This window comes from Macrobrachium rosenbergii, chromosome 35, assembly GCF_040412425.1.
Source record: "Macrobrachium rosenbergii isolate ZJJX-2024 chromosome 35, ASM4041242v1, whole genome shotgun sequence".
In the NCBI taxonomy this organism is placed as follows: Eukaryota; Metazoa; Arthropoda; class Malacostraca; order Decapoda; family Palaemonidae; genus Macrobrachium; species Macrobrachium rosenbergii.
The window spans coordinates 4,654,735-4,673,006 of record NC_089775.1 but is presented as its reverse complement, the minus strand read 5'-3'; the positions used below and the strand labels follow the sequence as shown (position 1 = coordinate 4,673,006).

Below are 18,272 nucleotides of genomic sequence, written 5' to 3'. Positions count from 1 at the left end.
ATTTCAGCGATTGGTTTTTTTAAAGAAATGCCAAATATTTCACTTAATGACCTGGAATTGTTATATAAAGTTTAGGCCAAAGGCCCAGCACTGGGAACTAAGAAGGTTTCATATATATATATATATATATATATATATATATATATATATATATATATATATATATATATATATATATATATATATATATATATATATATATATATATATATATATATATATATATGTATATAAATTCATTTCAATGTCTACAGGACTTTGGAAGTATAAACTATATACATAAATAACAGTAAATACTCAGAACATGTTACAAAAATAAGTTTCCCCCTTAAAAACGCGTCATATTCCTTCCAGGAAACATTGAGAAATCCCTAAATCACGAAAAACAATAAAAAAAATTATAAAATAACAATAATATCCGGTTAGTGATCGACAACTCCCCGCTAAGGAACGACGACTCGAGAGGAGAACGTACGATATCCACGCGCCCGGCCGTAATTACCAGACGTCGCCAGCGAGTCTGAGCCGACCCGATCCACGCCACTGAGAGAAAGAGAGAGAAAGAGAAAGAGAGAGAGAGAGAATGAGTGAGTGAGTGAGAGAGAGAGAGAGAGAGTGGTGTGTAAGGAGTAAGGTAACACACACACACGCTAAGCAGCGTCCTCCCGAGTATTTGTGACTTTCCCGCCGTCGCCATGGGCGTCTAGGTCTCATGGAGCGTCCCTCCGACTTCGGGAATCTGATGGTAACCAAACGCAAGGTAAGGAAGGGCGGGGGAGCCTTCGCCCTTCGCTGGAGAGGCGTCTATTTGTGTGAAGTGACAGCTTTCCTCCTCCTCCTCCTCCTCCACCACCACCACCGTCGCCAACACCAACACCACCTTTCGCGCGGGTGGAGGGGGAGTGGTGGGGAGTACCCTAGGGGGAGGTACAGGCGTTTCGAGCCAGATAGAGAAATTGATAGAAAGAGTGGTCGTGAGGGAGAGGGAGCTTGTGGAGTTGGAGGAGGAGGTGGAAAAAGTGGAGGAGAATGAGGAGGAGGAGGTGGTGGTGGTGGAGGTGGAGCAGAGCAGAGAGAGAGAGAGATGTGCTACGGAGAGAGAGAAAGAGAAAGAGAAGCGGCCAGTTCAGTGACCTCGAACTTCGGACGCATTCTGACCTGTTAAAATTTGACCAGGACCCCCTTTCCCCCCTGCGGAAGCTAAACCGAGGGGTGCGTGCCCCCCTCGATATCCACCTGTCCCCCTGTCGTCCCTTTTCCTGTAAAAACAGGTGACGAAAGGCAGCGAGACCCGTTTAGCTCGTATCGCCCACCGAGGGCTTGGCCACCTGCCAATGCTGACGAAATATTTAGACCAATCTACACCATATTTAAAGGTGATTTCCGTAATGTTCTTGCATAATATCGAAGAATATTGCTTAGTCTTGCTTTATCAAGTCTGTTTTCTTTGTTATCGATAAGAATATGGCGATTTGCAACGCCGAAACAAGATGGGAAGAAGAAGAAGAGGCTGGTTACTGCACGAGGTCGGGGAGTCGGGATAGGCATTACGTCATTGTGAATTAATATATTTTTTTTAACGATTCGACGATGAATTCAACCCGTTTGGATTCATCTTCCTTAAATTCATTATTTATAAAATATATATTAATCGTTTTAACAGACACACAGACATTTAGACGGAGGAATTATTCAATAACAGGAGAACATTGTAGGTCTGTTCAATCGGAACAGAACGCGACCGAGATGACAGTGCGTTTTGTATGCATTTTTTTTTTATTTATGTTTTTGATGCGTTCATTGTATTCACACTGTATTCACCGTAGGCTTTCCGCCATTTTATTGTATTCACTGTACATTTATAGTGCCTGTATTCAGTGTTAAATCTCTTTTTTTGTTTGTATATATACGTTGTAGGCAGTATCTTTGTATTGGTCACGTTTTTTTTTAAATTCACTGTAGGCTAACTGTATTCACTGTAGAACTGTTCTTGAGTTCACTATAAACCTATTTTTGTGTTCACTGTAGAACTGTGTGCTTCTGTTCACTGTAGACCTATTCTTATATTCACTGTAGAACTGTTCCTGAGTTCACAAAGTTCAATACAGACCTATTTTTGGGTTCACTGTAGAACTGTGCTTCTGTTCACTGTAGACCTATCCTCGTATTCACTGTAGAACCATTCTTGAGTTCACTATAGACCTATTTCAGTGTTCACTGTAGAACTGTGCTTGTATGCACTGTAGACCTAAGCTGGTATCACAGTAGACCTATTTTTGCATTCACTGTAGACCATTTGAATACATAGTATATTTATTTTGGATTAAACACACTCTACCTTGTAATCACCATTGCATAATCAGGATTCACCATAGACTTATTTTAATCACCATATAGAGTTCATCTGTTGCACCATACTTTGCCCACAATCACCATAAATTTTTTTCCTTAATTCACCATAGACTTTTCAGTAACGACCATAGACATTTTGAATTCACCATACATCACCATAGACTCTGAATTCACCATACATTCACCATAGACTGAATTCACCATACTTTTCATTAGTCACCATAGACTTTTCCTAATACACCATATTTGACTACAATCACTACAGACTTATTAAATTCACCATAAACTTGTCAGTAATCACCACAGGCATTCTAAATTCACCATAGACTTCCTATAATCACTATACACCTTTCTGTTCATCATACACTATAAATCACCATACACTTAAGGAATTCACTATAAAATTTTCTACAGACTTTTAGACTTTCCCTAGAATCCCTATAGTTTTCAAAAGTTTAAAGTATTTAAATCATAAGTCAGGATGGTGAGTGATGTACCTGGTGGTCAGTTGATTGTTGTGGGTTGTAGCCAGAGTGGAAGATAGTTATGGGGTTAGCAACCTCACCCCAAAGGTCTTGGGAGGACTGCAATGTTTGCATGGCAAAATTTAATGGAAGATTTGGTTTGTTAAGAAGAAACTTTATTATTATTATATTATTATTATTATTATCATTATTATTATTATTCAAGCTATAATGGAGTGTATATACAGAGCCTTGTTGCAGGCCACATGGGGTGGCAGGGGGTGTTCTGTGCTCTTATTGTGATGGGTGTGTCCTGTTAACTGTACAGTTATAACCAGGATAACATCAATAAAACACTATAACACTCTTTCCACAACTCTGACACAGGTAACCTACCTGACGAAAAGTGCCGACACTTGCAAAATGTTACGGAAAGTGCTGTCCGTTGAAGCCTCAGACTACAGGAACCTAAAAAGTTACTGGAGTCTCAGACAACATGAATCTAAAAAGTTATTGGTTTTGTCCCCATTTTGCTCAGCGTATAATAATGTTTCGATCTGACGATCACTCTTCGCGGCTCACACTCAAACGTTCATTAACGCTCGGCTTTGCATTTCAGGCGCTGTCTTCCGTGAGAGGTAGGCCGAGGACAGTGAAAAATGGGCCAGTGACCAAGAGTCTCGGGGAGGACGCCAAGGCAGCCCTCGTCTCCATCATCTGCAACTACACAGGAGGCTACCTTTTCAACGGCTATCACCACTCCCTCAAGCACCCAGCCATGAAGAACGGCCTCAACGGCGTGACGCAGGGCAGCAACGGCATCAGCATCGCCCACAAGGAGTCCCTCCTGGACTACGTGAAGAAGCACGGCAAAGTGAAGAACGAGCCGGCGTCTCCCGTCAAGAAAGTCAAGAAGAGAGTCTCCTTCGGCCCGAGCACCGTCAAAATCTTCAGCGAGCTGGATTACTTCTCGGGGGAGAAGGCGATGCTGCAGGAGATTGCCAGGAAGCAACGCATCCGTGACATCAAGAAATCCCTGAGGAATAACCACAAGAAGGACAACAACGCCGTCGTCGTCACGGGCAGGAGGTCGTCCTTCCGCCACGCCAGAACGCAGATCAGAAAGCAGTCGCCCACCAAGAGTAAGAAAACAGCTCTCAAGAAGCCCCTGAGCCTTCACAAGCCTAATCATGTTGTAAATAATGTTTCTGACAAAGATAAAAAGGAAGAGGCTACAGGGTCAGGCAAGGACGACGGGACATCGAACGAGAGGGACCAGCGGGAGCAAAAAAGGCATCAGCATCCTGACACACCAAAAACAAAAAACAGTGATGGAAAAGACTCTCATCAGGACAGTAAGGCACCAAACACGTCCAAGAACAGTTGTCAGGAGAGAAGTGACAACGCGCCACAGAAAACGCCAGCTCAGGGAAGTGGCAAACCATTGAATGACTCCACCACAAGCGTTAACAAAGCTTGCAACATTCTTAAAAACAGTGTGGTGATGGTGAGACTTCAAAAAGTAACCGCGAGTCAGCTTAACGACGCCTGCAAAGCATTAGCCAACTTCCCGTCTAAAGCTACAGTGGAAAGGAAGGAAGCAGCGTCTCAACTTCCGAGGGAAGTGACCGCAGTCTTAAGTAAGGTATACGAGATTCCAGCATGCGCTTCAGATCACGGCATCAAAAGAACAAGGGGAAGGCCGCGAAAGGAATTCCGTCAGGAGCGAGTGAGAAAGTACAGCAGCCGAGGAAGACCACGAAAAGGTAGCGTACCGGAAGTAATGAAGGTCTGCACATCACTGAACGAGGGTTCCGGCGTGTGTGTGAAGACAGACTCTAAAGAATGCCCAAGCAGACCATGCCTGAGCAGAGTTTGCAAAGAACCCAAGGATAAGGCGCCATCAGCCGCCAAGGGAGACGGCAAGACGAGCGACAAGGCATCCAAAAGCCCCAAAGATGCATCGCAACTGGAGATCAGAAGTTCTGTGGGAAAGCTACATCCAAAGTCCGCCAGTCTCGGTAAGCGGGTCAGTTCCAAGCCGTCTGACCTCTGCAAGAAGATCCCCGGCAAAAAGATAAGTCCGAAGGCTTCCAAGCACTGTCAGAAAAAGGCTGGGACTTCAAGCATATCCAGTAATGAGAAGGCGACGGGGGAGAAGGGCAATGCCGGAAAAGCGGCTCAGGCATCTAAGAACCCTGGAAACGCCGGAGGGACGACTCAACCACTTAAAAAGTCCAGCGAGTCTTTCCAGAAAGCCGACAGGAAGCGAAAGGCACCCAAGACCACCAAGCCGGGTGCCAAAGCCAAGAGAGCAAAGTACAAAGAAAAACCACAGAAGAAAACATTGCAAAAGAAGAAGAAGAAGAAGGAGGATGATCCAGATTGGAGGCATAAGAGCATCAAGAACGCCAAAAAGCTCGTTAACAAAACTTCCAAGAAACCAAAGGCGGTCAGAAAGTCTCACATAGCCGCGCTCAGAGACAAAGCGAAGGTGGAGAAGATTCTCAAGAGTTATGTGGCGGCCTACAAGCAAGGGAAGAAGAACTTGCTCTACAAGCTCCTGAAAAACGGCCTACACTTGAAAGATAAGAAGTTGCTGAAGAACGGCTTCTACCTGAAGGACAAGAAACTGCTCAAGAACGGCGCGCTCTCGGCGGACAAGAAGAAGCCGAAAGTCGTCGGCAAGAAGACGAAGTAGTGGGATTCCGCTGACGCGCACCTGTACCCCGGTAGATTCAAGTCTTCAGACGTAGGCAAGACTTGGTAGTGTCCAGTCCTCTGTTGAGCGACTGAGGACGAGAAGAAAGCAGGATTGACGGATGTATCCTGGAAAACAAATGCTTTCCCTAATCATCATCGTTGGTTAGTGACCTGGCCAGGAAACATAGTTCAAATTTTACAGTACAAAAGGCTGTGAATTTCATGTATAGCTTTTCTCAGAGGTACTGTAGAATCACTGAACCTTTTCTGAATTTTCTCGGTGTGTGAGAGTGTGGCCGTCGAGTCCCACTTTCAGTCTCGTTTCCCCTTCAGTTGAAATGTAAATAGTTAGTGTTATCTCTGTATATTTCTGTAAATAGCTGATTCACATTACTTCAAGAGAGAGAGAGAGAGAGTTGGGAGGAACTAGCACCGACAGTGACATCGAGCGTCCCAGGACAATCGCACGACTATCCTAGTGCACAGATCTCAATCTAGTGGACCCAGGAGCCCTATGTGATATAAGAAGAAGAAATGGTATTTATGTCTTCTTGTAAAGTAATTTCTTACTTTCTTACCGTTTTAGTGGTGTTTATGCCCCAAATTGAAAGATCTCAGTGAGGAAGTGTTCTGACCACAGCTCCTGGGCAGCGAATGTCTACTGCCGTGCGATGCTTGGTCTAAGCTAGCAGCGTTGAGAGAGGACGTCCTGTTTGATGTGAGCTTTTCAGAGGTATAGCTGTGCGTGCAGGCATTCCCAAGGTTACGGCGGGGGTTCCGTTGTGACGCGGTGCTGTAACCCGAGTCCGACGTAACCCGGGGACTACCTGCCTGTCTAAATGTACGTAGTATACGCGTAAATGCGTGTGACGTGGTAAAGTAGATCTCAAAATTGTGTAGACACCCAGTGAAGATAGCGACACCTTTCCGAGTGCGAATAAGCAGATTGGCGAGTGTGGCTGTACACTCGGTAGCATTTGGCCAGCATAGTTGTGCATGTGTTTGTTCGTGTGTGTGTGTGTATGTGTGTGTGTGAACTAAGAAAGGAAAGTACAACACTTTGCATATATAGAATGCCAGTTCTGAGGCATAGTGGAGGAGTTGTTGGCGCGCGTGCGCAGAGAGGCAATCACAACGTGGGGAACTTGCAGCCTCTATAAAAAAATAAAAAATGTAAACAAAAAAATATTTCTTGAGTACAAATTCGAACGATTGTATCGAAAGCCCCACTGCAATTATGGTACAAGAGAAGTGCATTAAATGCAAAAAAAAGCCTGTAAGGTACAATATCCTGTATCGAAGAGATTTCAAGTGTTATTTTGTATCGCGTTGCTCTGGAAAATTTTAACTCTATTAAAAAAAAATTTTTCATACAAAAAAATTTTTTTTTAATTTTTGTTCATTGACAACATTTTTTCAACAGAATATTGTATCATTTTGTAGACTTTAAAAAGGTCTATCAGTTTCAGCATCTGTGTCAAAGAGAGGACAAAGGTCATTTGTTAAAGCAAATTAATAATTAATGTATTTATTTATCTATTTATTCACATTAACTTACTGGGATAAAAATGTATAGATTGTAAGCCACTTCAACATCAAATATTAGAAGTCTCCTGCCTAATCAGATGACCTGACCCCTCCTACCCACATGAGCTGACGAGGTCACACGACCCTCAACTGATGGACCTTGGTGGGCCACTGAATTTGGTGACCCATTTTTGTAAATATTCTCTCAGAGTAGTAAAAAAAAAAATACTTGTATCGACCTTCTAAGTATCCCACTGAGAAGGGGTTCTAAAATATCTGACAAAAAAAAATCCATATTTTACAAGAGTTACGTTTTAATTTATTCATTGCTTCATGTTTTTTCAAGTGTGTTTTTTTTTTCTTGGCCAAACATGATTTTATATGTTTTTTTTTATGATTTAGACTGTTGGATAGTTTTGGCAAAACTTCGGTTCTTTGAAAGTGGTCCAAACTCACATTATTAATTTTTACGCTTCGTTCAGAAAAGTTAAAGACAATACGAATAAATTAGTAGGTCAAACACACACACACATACATACACAGACAAACTAAGTTGCAATACGCAATAAAAAAATTACAACACAAAAAATATGCATGTGTATAATATTCACTTCTACCCGGGTATATTTAATATTTTTAACTTCGTATACCTTATCTTCTCATTCATATAAGAAACTTTTGCTTGTATAAGCCAAAACATCAATAAATACTCATAAATTTACATACAAAAATTCTGCAAAAATTCAATTTGACGTACAATTATTTTGGGCAATTTTTAAGACGAATTTCGAAACTAATCTGGCTTTAGCAATCAAACAGGCAAAAAATTCTCACCAAAATTATCACAGCAATTTGAAATTAGGAATGTTGAAGACCACAAAAATTCACTGTGAGGAATTATTCATGTTTATTATGGACCGAATTCCAACATTAATTTTTATGAAAGAAGTTCTGCCATAATAAACAACAGTTTGACCAGTGTTGGTGAAAAAATTATGTAAGATTTATATTCATTTTCCCCTTCGAAATCACATTGATTTGGAAGGGTTCTATATATATTTTTAAATTGCTTTTTATAGGAGATTGTTATAGATTTTAGTAAAGGGTAGATTTCATTTTGTAGAGTAGATAGGTGGTCGAGACCAGCTTAGGTGAAAATGTGAAAAAAAAATGATAGTAATATAATTATAATATTAATATAACAATAGTAAAGTATTACCAAAATCAACTGTTTGTAGACAGTTTGAAAAAATAATGTTGGGTATGTCATTAATTAAAATCAATTGTATTTGTAAAGTCTGAAACCTATTGGCTTGTGTCATTAATTAAATTCAACTGTATTTTTGAAAACAGTTTGATTATAACATTGGCTTATGTCATTAAATAAATTCAACTGTATTTGTTAAAACAGTTTGAAACCTATTGGATTGTGTCATTCATTAAATTCAACTGCATTTTTAAAAACAGTTTGATTATAACATTGGCTTGTGTCATTAAATAAAAACAGTTTGAAACCTATTGGCTCAACTGTATTTGTTAAAACAGTTTGAAACCTATTAATAGCAAAATCCACAAACATTTATATTATATATATATATATATATATATATATATATATATATATATATATATATATATATATATATATATATATATATATATATATATATATCAATATCAAACTTTGGACCAAAACAAAATGTCGAATCTAAAATCATTTGTTTCTGCTGATTATTTCCCCCCCAAAAAAAACTGTCTTGACCACTTTGCTTTGTTTTAACTTGTATTAATCACAGTTTTGTATTTGTTGATTACAACAATAAAAAAAATCTTCTTTTTTTTGTAATTACTTTCGTTTGTTTCATGCTGTCCTCCTTTGGTAGGTGGATCTAAAGGTTATTATTTTTTTTTTCAAAGCTATGATCAAAATGGTGATGGAAATTCATATATACTGATATTTGTATATTTACATATATTTATATATATACATCAATTTGGTTCACAAAAAAGGCTCTGATGATACCCATAGGTTGAAAAACATTGGGTGAATAAAAACAACCCAAGTGATCTTCCGTTCTCCCCACACGTTCAGACCAATCTCACTAAATCATCTTCTTCTTCTTTCTCTGCATCTTTTCCCAGGCACCTCCATTTGTCTCATCCCTTCTCACCACATGGCCATACCACTGCAGTCTTCTTTCCCGGGCCTTCTTTGATGGTTCTACGACTTTAGTAGTTCGATTATTCTTTCGTTTTCGATCCGGTCCATTTTTGTCACTCCACACGTCCACCAGAGTGTTTTCATCTCCACCGCATCCAATTTCTTCTCTTGCAATCTCCTTACCGGCCATGTTTCTACTCCATACATCAAAGCTGGTCTCACTATTGTCTTATACACTCTTCCTATAACCTTTATGTTGGTTCTGTGGTTCCACAAGACACCTGACATCTCTCTCCAATTTTTCCACCTAGCCTGCACTCTGTGTGTTATTTCTACGTCCAAATTTCCATCATCAGCTACTGTCGAACCAAGATACCTAAATTTTTCTACGCGGTTCAACCTTGTCCCTTCCATACTAATCTCAGAGTCTTGATCTTCATTAAAACTTAGGTATTCAGTGTTCTTCCTGCTGATCTTTAATCTTTCGTCTTCCAGCACCTTCCTCCATCGCTCTAGTTTTGACTCCACTACCCCTATGTTGGTGCTGCATAACACTGTCATCAGCAAACATCATGCACCAGGGGGATTTATCTCTTATTCCTTGAGATAGCACATCCATTATCAGGTCAAAAAGATGTGGACTTATAGCAGATCCCTGATGTAAACCAACTCTTACTGGTATCCATTCAGTTAACCCAACGATGCCTCTAACCTGCGTTTTTGCTCCTTCACACATTTCTTGGACCAACCTCGCATACACCTACAAGCCTCTTGGCATGGAACTCTTATCATATGCCTTTTTCAGACCTATGCAGTCCTTTCAGCTTCCCAGACGTCTTTCCCAACACCTCTCCACCCACTCTCTTTATCACCAGACTGTTGTGGTTCCACCATTCTTGCACTCCCTCTAGCAATCTCACTTCCCTCAATACTCTCTCCTCAAATTCCTGTCTCACTTCCTCCCTTGTGTCAGTTTCCACAGCTTGATTGTTGATGGGATGCACACAGTCCTGACTTTCACTGTGTTCCTTATTTCCAAGTCCATTAACACCACCTTGGGCTGTCTTGCCACACATTCTCCAATCTTCTGCACAAGAGGAAGTCAATTTGACTTCCTCTTGCTCCACTCTTGTGTGTGATGCACAGATTTTCTTTCTTTTCAAACCAGGTGTTGACAATAACCAAATCAAATGACATGGCGCAGTCCACAAAACTCTCACCATCGTCATTTCTCTCTCCAACTTCCCAGCCACCGTGCACCCTCTCGGTACCCTCTCTGGTCCTTCTGTTCATGTGACCACCAATAATTAAACTCTTCTGCTGCCATTTCACTCAACTGTCGGTTCATTTCCTCCCAAAATACCACTTTCTCAACTTCGTCACATCTTGCTTGAGGGGCATAAGCACTCAGGACGTTGACAATTTTTCCACCTAGGCACAGTTTCACATGCATTGCTCTATCACTTGTCGTCTTCAAGCTTATTATGTTGTGTTTTAAGCTTCTGGGCAGAATTTTTCCCACTCCATTCCTACCTTTCTTATTTGTTCCACTATGTAGCAATTTATATCCACATCCCAGCTCCACCATCTCTCTTCTCTTTCCAGTCATTGTCCTCACTTTCAGAGTTCCAACTCTCAAAGCTACCACCATCTTCTTCTTCTTCTCGCTCTTCATTTTTGGACTCGCTTCTTTGACCGTGGGTGCCTGCTACCCAGTGGCCCTTGCCCATATATCACAGGGGGCAGGCAAGGGCTCTGCGCGTCGCCTATGGGGACGCCCTAGCACTGTCCGATTTCTAATGAATGTAAACAGTCATGTTTGGTTTTGGCTGGATTCTATGGCCGGATGCCCTTCCCGGCACCTACCCCCCAATTTATCCAGGCTTGGGACTGGCACTGAGTTGGACTGGCTCGTCCCCACCCCTAGTGGCTGGATTCGACCATCTAACTAAATAATAACCTATAGTTATGGAATGGCACAGAAAAATGAAACAAGAACATGAAAAAGAAATACCTGCAGTGGAAGGTTTCATTTTGGTCCTCTCAGTTGAAAAGCAAAATGTTGTAGGCCTGAAAATATTAGGAGAATGTTGGTATAATTATATATAGCAAGTGGAAGACCAATATAAAATTTTCTCTGTGAAACATACTACAGAAAATCTTTGAATCTTCAGCTATAGTCCAATTTAAAGCAAGTTACATGCCACATTCAGATTGGTCTGCTACAGCTTGGCAATTTTGTGAAAAGTTAATTTCCCAATGCCACCTTCCAAAATTTACAATTTATGTATCTGTAAACAGCTGAAAACTATACTGGCATATGTCAGTTATTAAAATCACTGTGTTTATGGTTAGATTAAGCTAAATTATCATTAAAACATGTGTGCAGTCCATCTGAAATGACTTACTTTAGCAATGTCAAATGGACTCAAATCCCAGATTCCTGTTAAACAATGCAATTAAAAATTCTGACAGTCCTCAAGTTCTCAGCCATTAATTCTTATAAAATGTCCCAGACCAGGTTAAATTAAGTGTAAAAATGTCTGATGCTTCAGTTATATCACCTGATGGTACCTCTGACGTTGTCTTCCCAAGGGGACAATCTCCAGGAGAACTGGAGACAGTATCACTGTCTGTGAAGATGCCTGGAACACTGAGTGTACAATTTCACAGACTGTGGGGAAGCCTGGAACACTGAGTGTGCAGTTTGACAGGCTGTGAAGAAGCCTGGAACACTGAGTGTGCAGTGTAACAGACTGTGAGAAAGCCTGGAACACTGAGTGTGCAGTTTCAAAGACTGTGAGGAAGCCTGGAACACTGAGTGTGCAGTTTAACTGGCTGTGTAAGTCTGCAACACTGAGTGTGCAGTTTCACAGACTGAGAAGAAGCCTGGAACACTGATTGTGCAGTTTCACAGGCTGTGAAGAAGCCTGGAACACTGATTGAGCAGTTTAAAAGACTGTGCTGAAGCCTGGAACACTAAGTGGTGTTATGCATCAGCATTTCACAGACACAAACATGCAACCATGAGTGATTAACCTATTTGTGTACTCATGCAGATTTTGCTTAGAATCTTACCTGACCGACTTCTTTCTTCTCTCCATTCTCATCCTTACCTGGACTTCAAACCATTCTCATAGCCAAACCACCTGAATCTAAATCTTACCTGACCAACTTCTTCTCTTCCATTCTCATTGAATCTAAATCTTACCTGACAGACTTCTTCTCTTCCATTCTCATCGCAGGACCAAATCACCCCAGTCTTAATCTTACCTGACCGACTTCTTCTCTTCCATTCTCATCGCAGGACCAAACCACCCGTCTAAATCTTAATCTTATTCTCATGGACCAAACCACCTGAATCTAAATATTACTTTCTCTTTCCATTCTCATCGCAGGACCAAATCACCCCAGTCTTAATCTTACCTGACCGACTTCTTCTCTTCCATTCTCATCGCAGGACCAAACCACCCCAGTCTAAATCTTACCTGACCCACTTCTTCTCTTCCATTCTCATCGCAGGACCAAACCACCTGAATCTAAATATTACCTGACCACTTCTTCTCTTCCATTCTCATCGCAGGACCAAACCACCCGAGCCTATTCCACCAGCCTCTGTGGCAAGCACAGCAGAACATTGCAATTTTCTGCTCTACTTATGGCAAGATATTGCAACAAGCAGATTGCAACAGGCAGTTTTTCTTTCATATTTTGCATTCATGCAACCTTTCATTTCATCTTAGTTTCAAAAAATAATAATTCAATATCTGAAGGTTTTTAATCAGCTGGAAAAAATGACCATTTCTGATTTGAGTTAACTTGGTTTCAAACATTGGCTAGATTTTTTTTTATTTATATATATGAATCTCTATCACTTACAAGCACGAAACTCTCATATCCACAAATGTTAAACCACGAATATATTCTAAATCTACTCCACATTACCTCGGGAACAACTTAAACCCAAAATGGAATCACACCTCACAAAATATCATAAGAAAATGAGACGAATTTACACCAATTCAACGGAGTTTGAACCCCAGGGGTCATCGACCCCTGGATGGAAGCACACATACGCGTGTTACTTGAAATCTCTGCTGTGAATATTGATCCGTACCTCTCTCTCTCTCTCTCTCTCTCTCTCTCTCTCTCTCTCTCTCTCTCTCTCTCTCTCTCAAAACAAATCCTATATCTCCTGACATCAGCTGAAGAAAAGCATCTGAAAATAAACTAATAACCGTCTGGAATAGGGCCATAGGCCTAACCTAGGCCTACGTGGACAGGTCGGGTAGGGCAATGAACCCGCGAAAAATGTGCTGAGTCACGCTCGCTCCCGGAGACGCACCTTCGATGGCGTCGTTTAGCTTTTTGAAAGCCTTTTGGCGTAAATCTTACTCCTGTCGTTGTATATAGGATATCCGGAGCCACGACGTCCTATAGGATGACTACAGGAGGATTAATAGATGGGATATAGGGATGTATAGGGATTTATAGGATGTAAAAACGTCTTTGGGAGATGTGGGATTCGAACGCGCGTCTCCGGAGGTACTGACGCCACGACGCAAACATTCGTCCTTTACTTTCAGAGGAAAAATCCCTCTCTCGTTCATTTCTCTCATTAATTATTAATTTTCAGTGATGTGTTAATCATTATTTAATATTTGTGGATATCTTGCGGTAAGTTTTACTCTTTATTGAAATCTCGAGGCTGAAAAATCGATCGAAATGTACGCTTGTTGAAATATGGCGTGCAATGCACGTAGAGTTTCAAACAACCTCAGTTTACTAATTTCTTTTCCTTTTTCGTAATTATAATGAGACTTTAAACAATATTTATAATATACATAAATAAATATTTATATTATAAATATTTGTCTACAATTTTATTGTAGTCACGCAAATGGAAATTTAGTATCTGTATAACATCGGCCTAGAAATTTTTTTAATTTTCGTAAGAAAATAGTAACAAATATTCATCTATATATATATATATATATATATATATATATATATATATATATATATATATATATATATATATATATATCGAGCCTAGAAATATCCATAAATCTTAATAAAAACATAAATAATAATAATTCAAGACTAGGTCTAGAAAATTACACGTATTTTCAATCATAAGTCTCTCTCTCTCTCTCTCTCTCTCTTCTCTCTCTCTCTCTCTCTTTCTCCCTGTAAACCGGATTAATGTCCTTTGCTTAGCCTTTAATCCAAATACGTGAGAGAGAGAGAGAGAGAAGAGAGAGAGAGAGAGAGAGAGAGAGAGAGAGAGAGAGAGAGAGGTTGGCTGAGCTGCAATACTGTTTCAAGTCCGCCATTGATTGATTTTGTTGGTGAGTTTGGCGCCAAAAGGTTGGATAAAACCAGTTTTATAGTATATGTATGTACGTACGAGAGAGAGAGAGAGAGAGAGAGAGAGAGAGAGAGAGAGAGAGAGAGAGAGAGAGAGAGTCCGTAGACCTATGCACTCTCCCACGTCCGAAGCCCGTCCTTGATAGGCCTACGAACGCCTCCGCACGTATTTCCAAAGACCAGTTGAAGACCTCGAGCCAAATAAGGCCATCTTGGATTGTAAAGCCGGACATTTAAATATTAAAAAAAAAAAGATGGCATCACCGCCATCTTGAATGTCAGTCTGACCTCATCATCCGGCTAAACCCGCCTCTGACCTCAACGTCAACCCCGGTAGCCCCGCCCACTTCTGGACCCCGACGCGGAAGCGTCGTCGCCTCGTTATTAAGCCATTAATGGCGTCATTAAGTCATTAATAACGATAATAAAAGTTGTCTGGCAGCGGTGGGATTCGAACCCACGCCCCCGAAGAGACTGGTGCCTTAAACCAGCGCCTTAGACCACTCGGCCACGCTACCATGAACCGCCATTACGTCCCGGCAACCTACTTAAAGGTGGCTACGTCAGGGTCCGTGACGTCATCGCCTCTTCGAGTTTTTTCATGGTGATTGGTTGAGAGATCGTGACGTCAGAGTAACGGCGGGGAATCATTGGTCGATTTCAGTGACGTCATGAGCCTCTCGATACTTTTATGGTAACATATTTTGTTTATTTTATTACTAATTACAGGGGCAAAGTCATTTAATTTGTACTTAAAAGTACATTTTAAAGTTTTAAATATTAAATAAAAGCTGTATATTAACAAAATATGATGAATTAATAAGAAATTCACATAAAAATGGTGTCTACACAATTTTGGTTCGTAAATTTCACACCTCAATATCTACTTTATTTATCGTAATAAATCATACAACTCCACACGTACGTGAAAACCAAATGTATAAAATACAGAACTGCATTTTCCAAAAACGGACGAACTGAAAAACCCTGCAATTTCGACATATTAAAAATTTTAAAATTTCTTCTGGGTGTGAGTGGATGACGTCATCACTTCCTAGTTCCGGTCTAAGATGGAACTGAAATGGATGTGTTATCTACCAAGTAGCCTTAATATATTAATGGAGACAAAGACCCTTTGCATTTTTAATAATAAATATGAAAAAATAACGCAAAACAGCTATTTAAAACTACTTAAATCCACTAAGCTATTGTAACGGGGTTTTTCACTAACTGTCATCTGGTGACCTTGAAAAAACTGGTCATTTAAACCTGCTGGGAGGGTTACTGGGTCCCAGGGGGTTTTAAATTACAAAATAAAAGAGCTGGTTTGTCATTTAGGAATGAGAGAGAGAGAGAGAGAGAGAGAGAGAGAGAGAGAGAGAGAGAGAGAGAGAGAGAGAGAGAATTACTGGAGTTTTCAATTACGAAATTTCTAAGTGATTAACACACTTACTCTCTCCATTTTTAGGTACAATTTCTACCAATTTTTAGGAACAATTTCTTCCCATTTGTAGGTACAATTCCTCCCCATTCTTAGGTACAATTCCTCACCATTTTTTTGTCACAATTCCTTCCCATATTTTAAGCACAATTTCTCCCAATTTTAAGAAATAATTTCTCCCAAATTTTAGGCACAATTCCTCCCATTTTTAGGCACAATTCCTCCCCATTTTTAGACATAATTCCTCCACATTTTTAGGCACAATTCCTCCCCATTTTTAGACATAATTCCTCCACATTTTTAGGCAAAATTTCCCATTTTTAGGCAAAATTTCTCCCATTTTTAGGCACAATTCCTCCACATTTTTAGGCACAATTTCTCCCCATTTTTAGGCACAATTCCTCCCCATTTTTAGGCACAATTCCTCCCCATTTTCAGACACAACTCTTCCCCATTTTTAGGCACATTTCCTCCCCATTCTAAGGCAAATCTCCTTCCCATTTTAGGCACAATTCCTCCCCATTTTTAGGTACATTACTCCCCATTTCTAGGCACATTTCCTCCCTATTTTTAGCCGCAATTCCTCCCCATTTTTTGGCACAATTCCTCCTCACATTTAGGCATAATTCCTCCCCATTTTTGGCACAATTCCTCCCCAATTTTAGGCGCAATTCTCCCTTTTTTTAGGCAAAATTCCTCCCCATTTTTAGGCACAATTCCTCCCCAAAATTTTTTTAGGCAAAATTCCTCCCAATTTTAGACATTTTTAGGCACAGTTTCCCCATTTTAGGCAAAATTCCTCCCCATTTTTAATTCCTCCCCATCTTCAGGCAAAATTCTTCCCCACATTTTAGGATATAATTCCTCCCATTTTCAGACATAATTCCTCCCCATTTTCAGGCAAAATTCCTCCCCATTTTCAGACATCCTCCCGTTTTCAGGCAAAATTTCCCCATTTTCAGACAAAATTTTCAGACATAATTCCTCCCCATTTTCAGGCAAAATTCCTCCCCATTTTCAGGCAAAATTCCTCCCCATTTTTAGGCAAAATTCCTCCCCATTTTTAGGCAAAATTCCTCCCCATTTTTAGGCAAAATTCCTCCCCATTTTTAGGCAAAATTCCTCCCCATTTTCAGGCAAAATTCCTCCCCCCCTTTTTAGGCAAAATTCATTTTCAGTTCCTCCCCATTTTCAAGCAAAATTCATTTCTATTTTCCTCTCCATTTCTAGGCAAAATTCCTCCCAATTTTCAGGCAAAATTCCTCCCCCTTTTTAGGCACAGTTCCTCCCCATTTCAAGACACAATTTCTCGCAACTTTTAGGTACATTTCATCCCCATTATTTGGGACATTTTCTCCCAGTCACACAAAACATTCTGATGGTTTCTACCACAAACTCAAAGCAGCGTATATACCCCTTCACAACACGAAAATTTTAAGTCGATGTGGAATCCTCATTCAGAGACCCCACAGTTTCTGACGGACCATTTCCCACCAGCCCTGGATATAATAATAATAATAATAATAATAATAATAATAATAATAATAATAATAATAATAATAATAATAATAATAATAATAATAATAATAATATTATTATTATTATTATTCAGAAGATGAACCCTATTCATCTGGAACAAGCCCACCAAAGGGGCCACTGACTTAAAACTGAACCTTCCAAAGAATATTAAGGAGTTCATTAAGAAGAAGTAAGAGGAAGTAAAGAGAAATAAAGAAATAATAAATCCCACTTATCAAAAAAGAAAAAATAAATTAATAAATAGATAAATAAATAAAAATTATTAAAATATGAGAATAGTATTAGGGTATCAATGCATTGGGCATCTTCGCTTGAACCTCTGAACAAGTTCCAATTCCTGGACTGAATGACAAAAACCTTCGTTACTTAAGGTCCTTTGCAGCGTTCCCTTAGGCCCCCTAGCTACTGCAACCCCTTTCGTTCCTTTTACTGTACCTCCTTTCATATTCTCTTTCTTCCATCTGACTGTCCACCCTCTGTAACAATTGATTCATGTTGCTTTAACTGCTTTGAGGCTTTCAGACCTCTTACTGTCAGTTTCCGTTTCAGAGCTGAATGACCTCTTAGGTCACAATGCTTGGCCTTTGACCTAAATTCTATATTCGATTCAAATCCTTACTCCCTGGGGGTTTCTGGTCTCATAATCCCCCCCAGGGAATTTGTGAAGTGACCAATTCGTTTAGGGACATTTGATCCCCGCGGGCTAGTACTAAAC

The 18,272-nt window shown here is 40.1% G+C and overlaps 2 protein-coding genes and 1 non-coding gene across 4 annotated transcripts; 1 reads left to right on the top strand and 2 right to left on the bottom strand.

Annotated features, from left to right (window-relative positions):
- Positions 1-516: 516 nt before the first annotated feature.
- LOC136856415 (cylicin-2-like) lies at positions 517-7,586 on the top strand. Of its 2 annotated transcripts, none has more exons than XM_067134271.1 (2): positions 517-760; positions 3,436-7,586. In XM_067134271.1, the coding sequence occupies exons 1-2, from the start codon at positions 713-715 to the stop codon at positions 5,515-5,517; spliced, it is 2,130 nt and encodes a 709-aa protein (XP_066990372.1). In that variant the 5' UTR covers positions 517-712; the 3' UTR covers positions 5,518-7,586. The 2 variants fall into 2 exon arrangements, with proteins under 2 accessions (XP_066990372.1, XP_066990373.1); XM_067134272.1 differs by lacking the exon at positions 517-760 and adding an exon at positions 899-1,376.
- Positions 7,587-10,432: 2,846 nt separating this feature from the next.
- On the bottom strand, positions 10,433-10,882 carry LOC136856256 (uncharacterized). The gene has a single exon (XM_067133949.1). It carries the CDS (start codon positions 10,880-10,882, stop codon positions 10,433-10,435), a length of 450 nt encoding a protein of 149 aa, XP_066990050.1.
- A 4,131-nt stretch (positions 10,883-15,013) lies between these two features.
- Positions 15,014-15,095, bottom strand: TRNAL-AAG (transfer RNA leucine (anticodon AAG)). The gene has a single exon. It is a non-coding gene; the product is annotated as a tRNA-Leu (tRNA).
- Between the last annotated feature and the right edge of the window lie 3,177 nt (positions 15,096-18,272).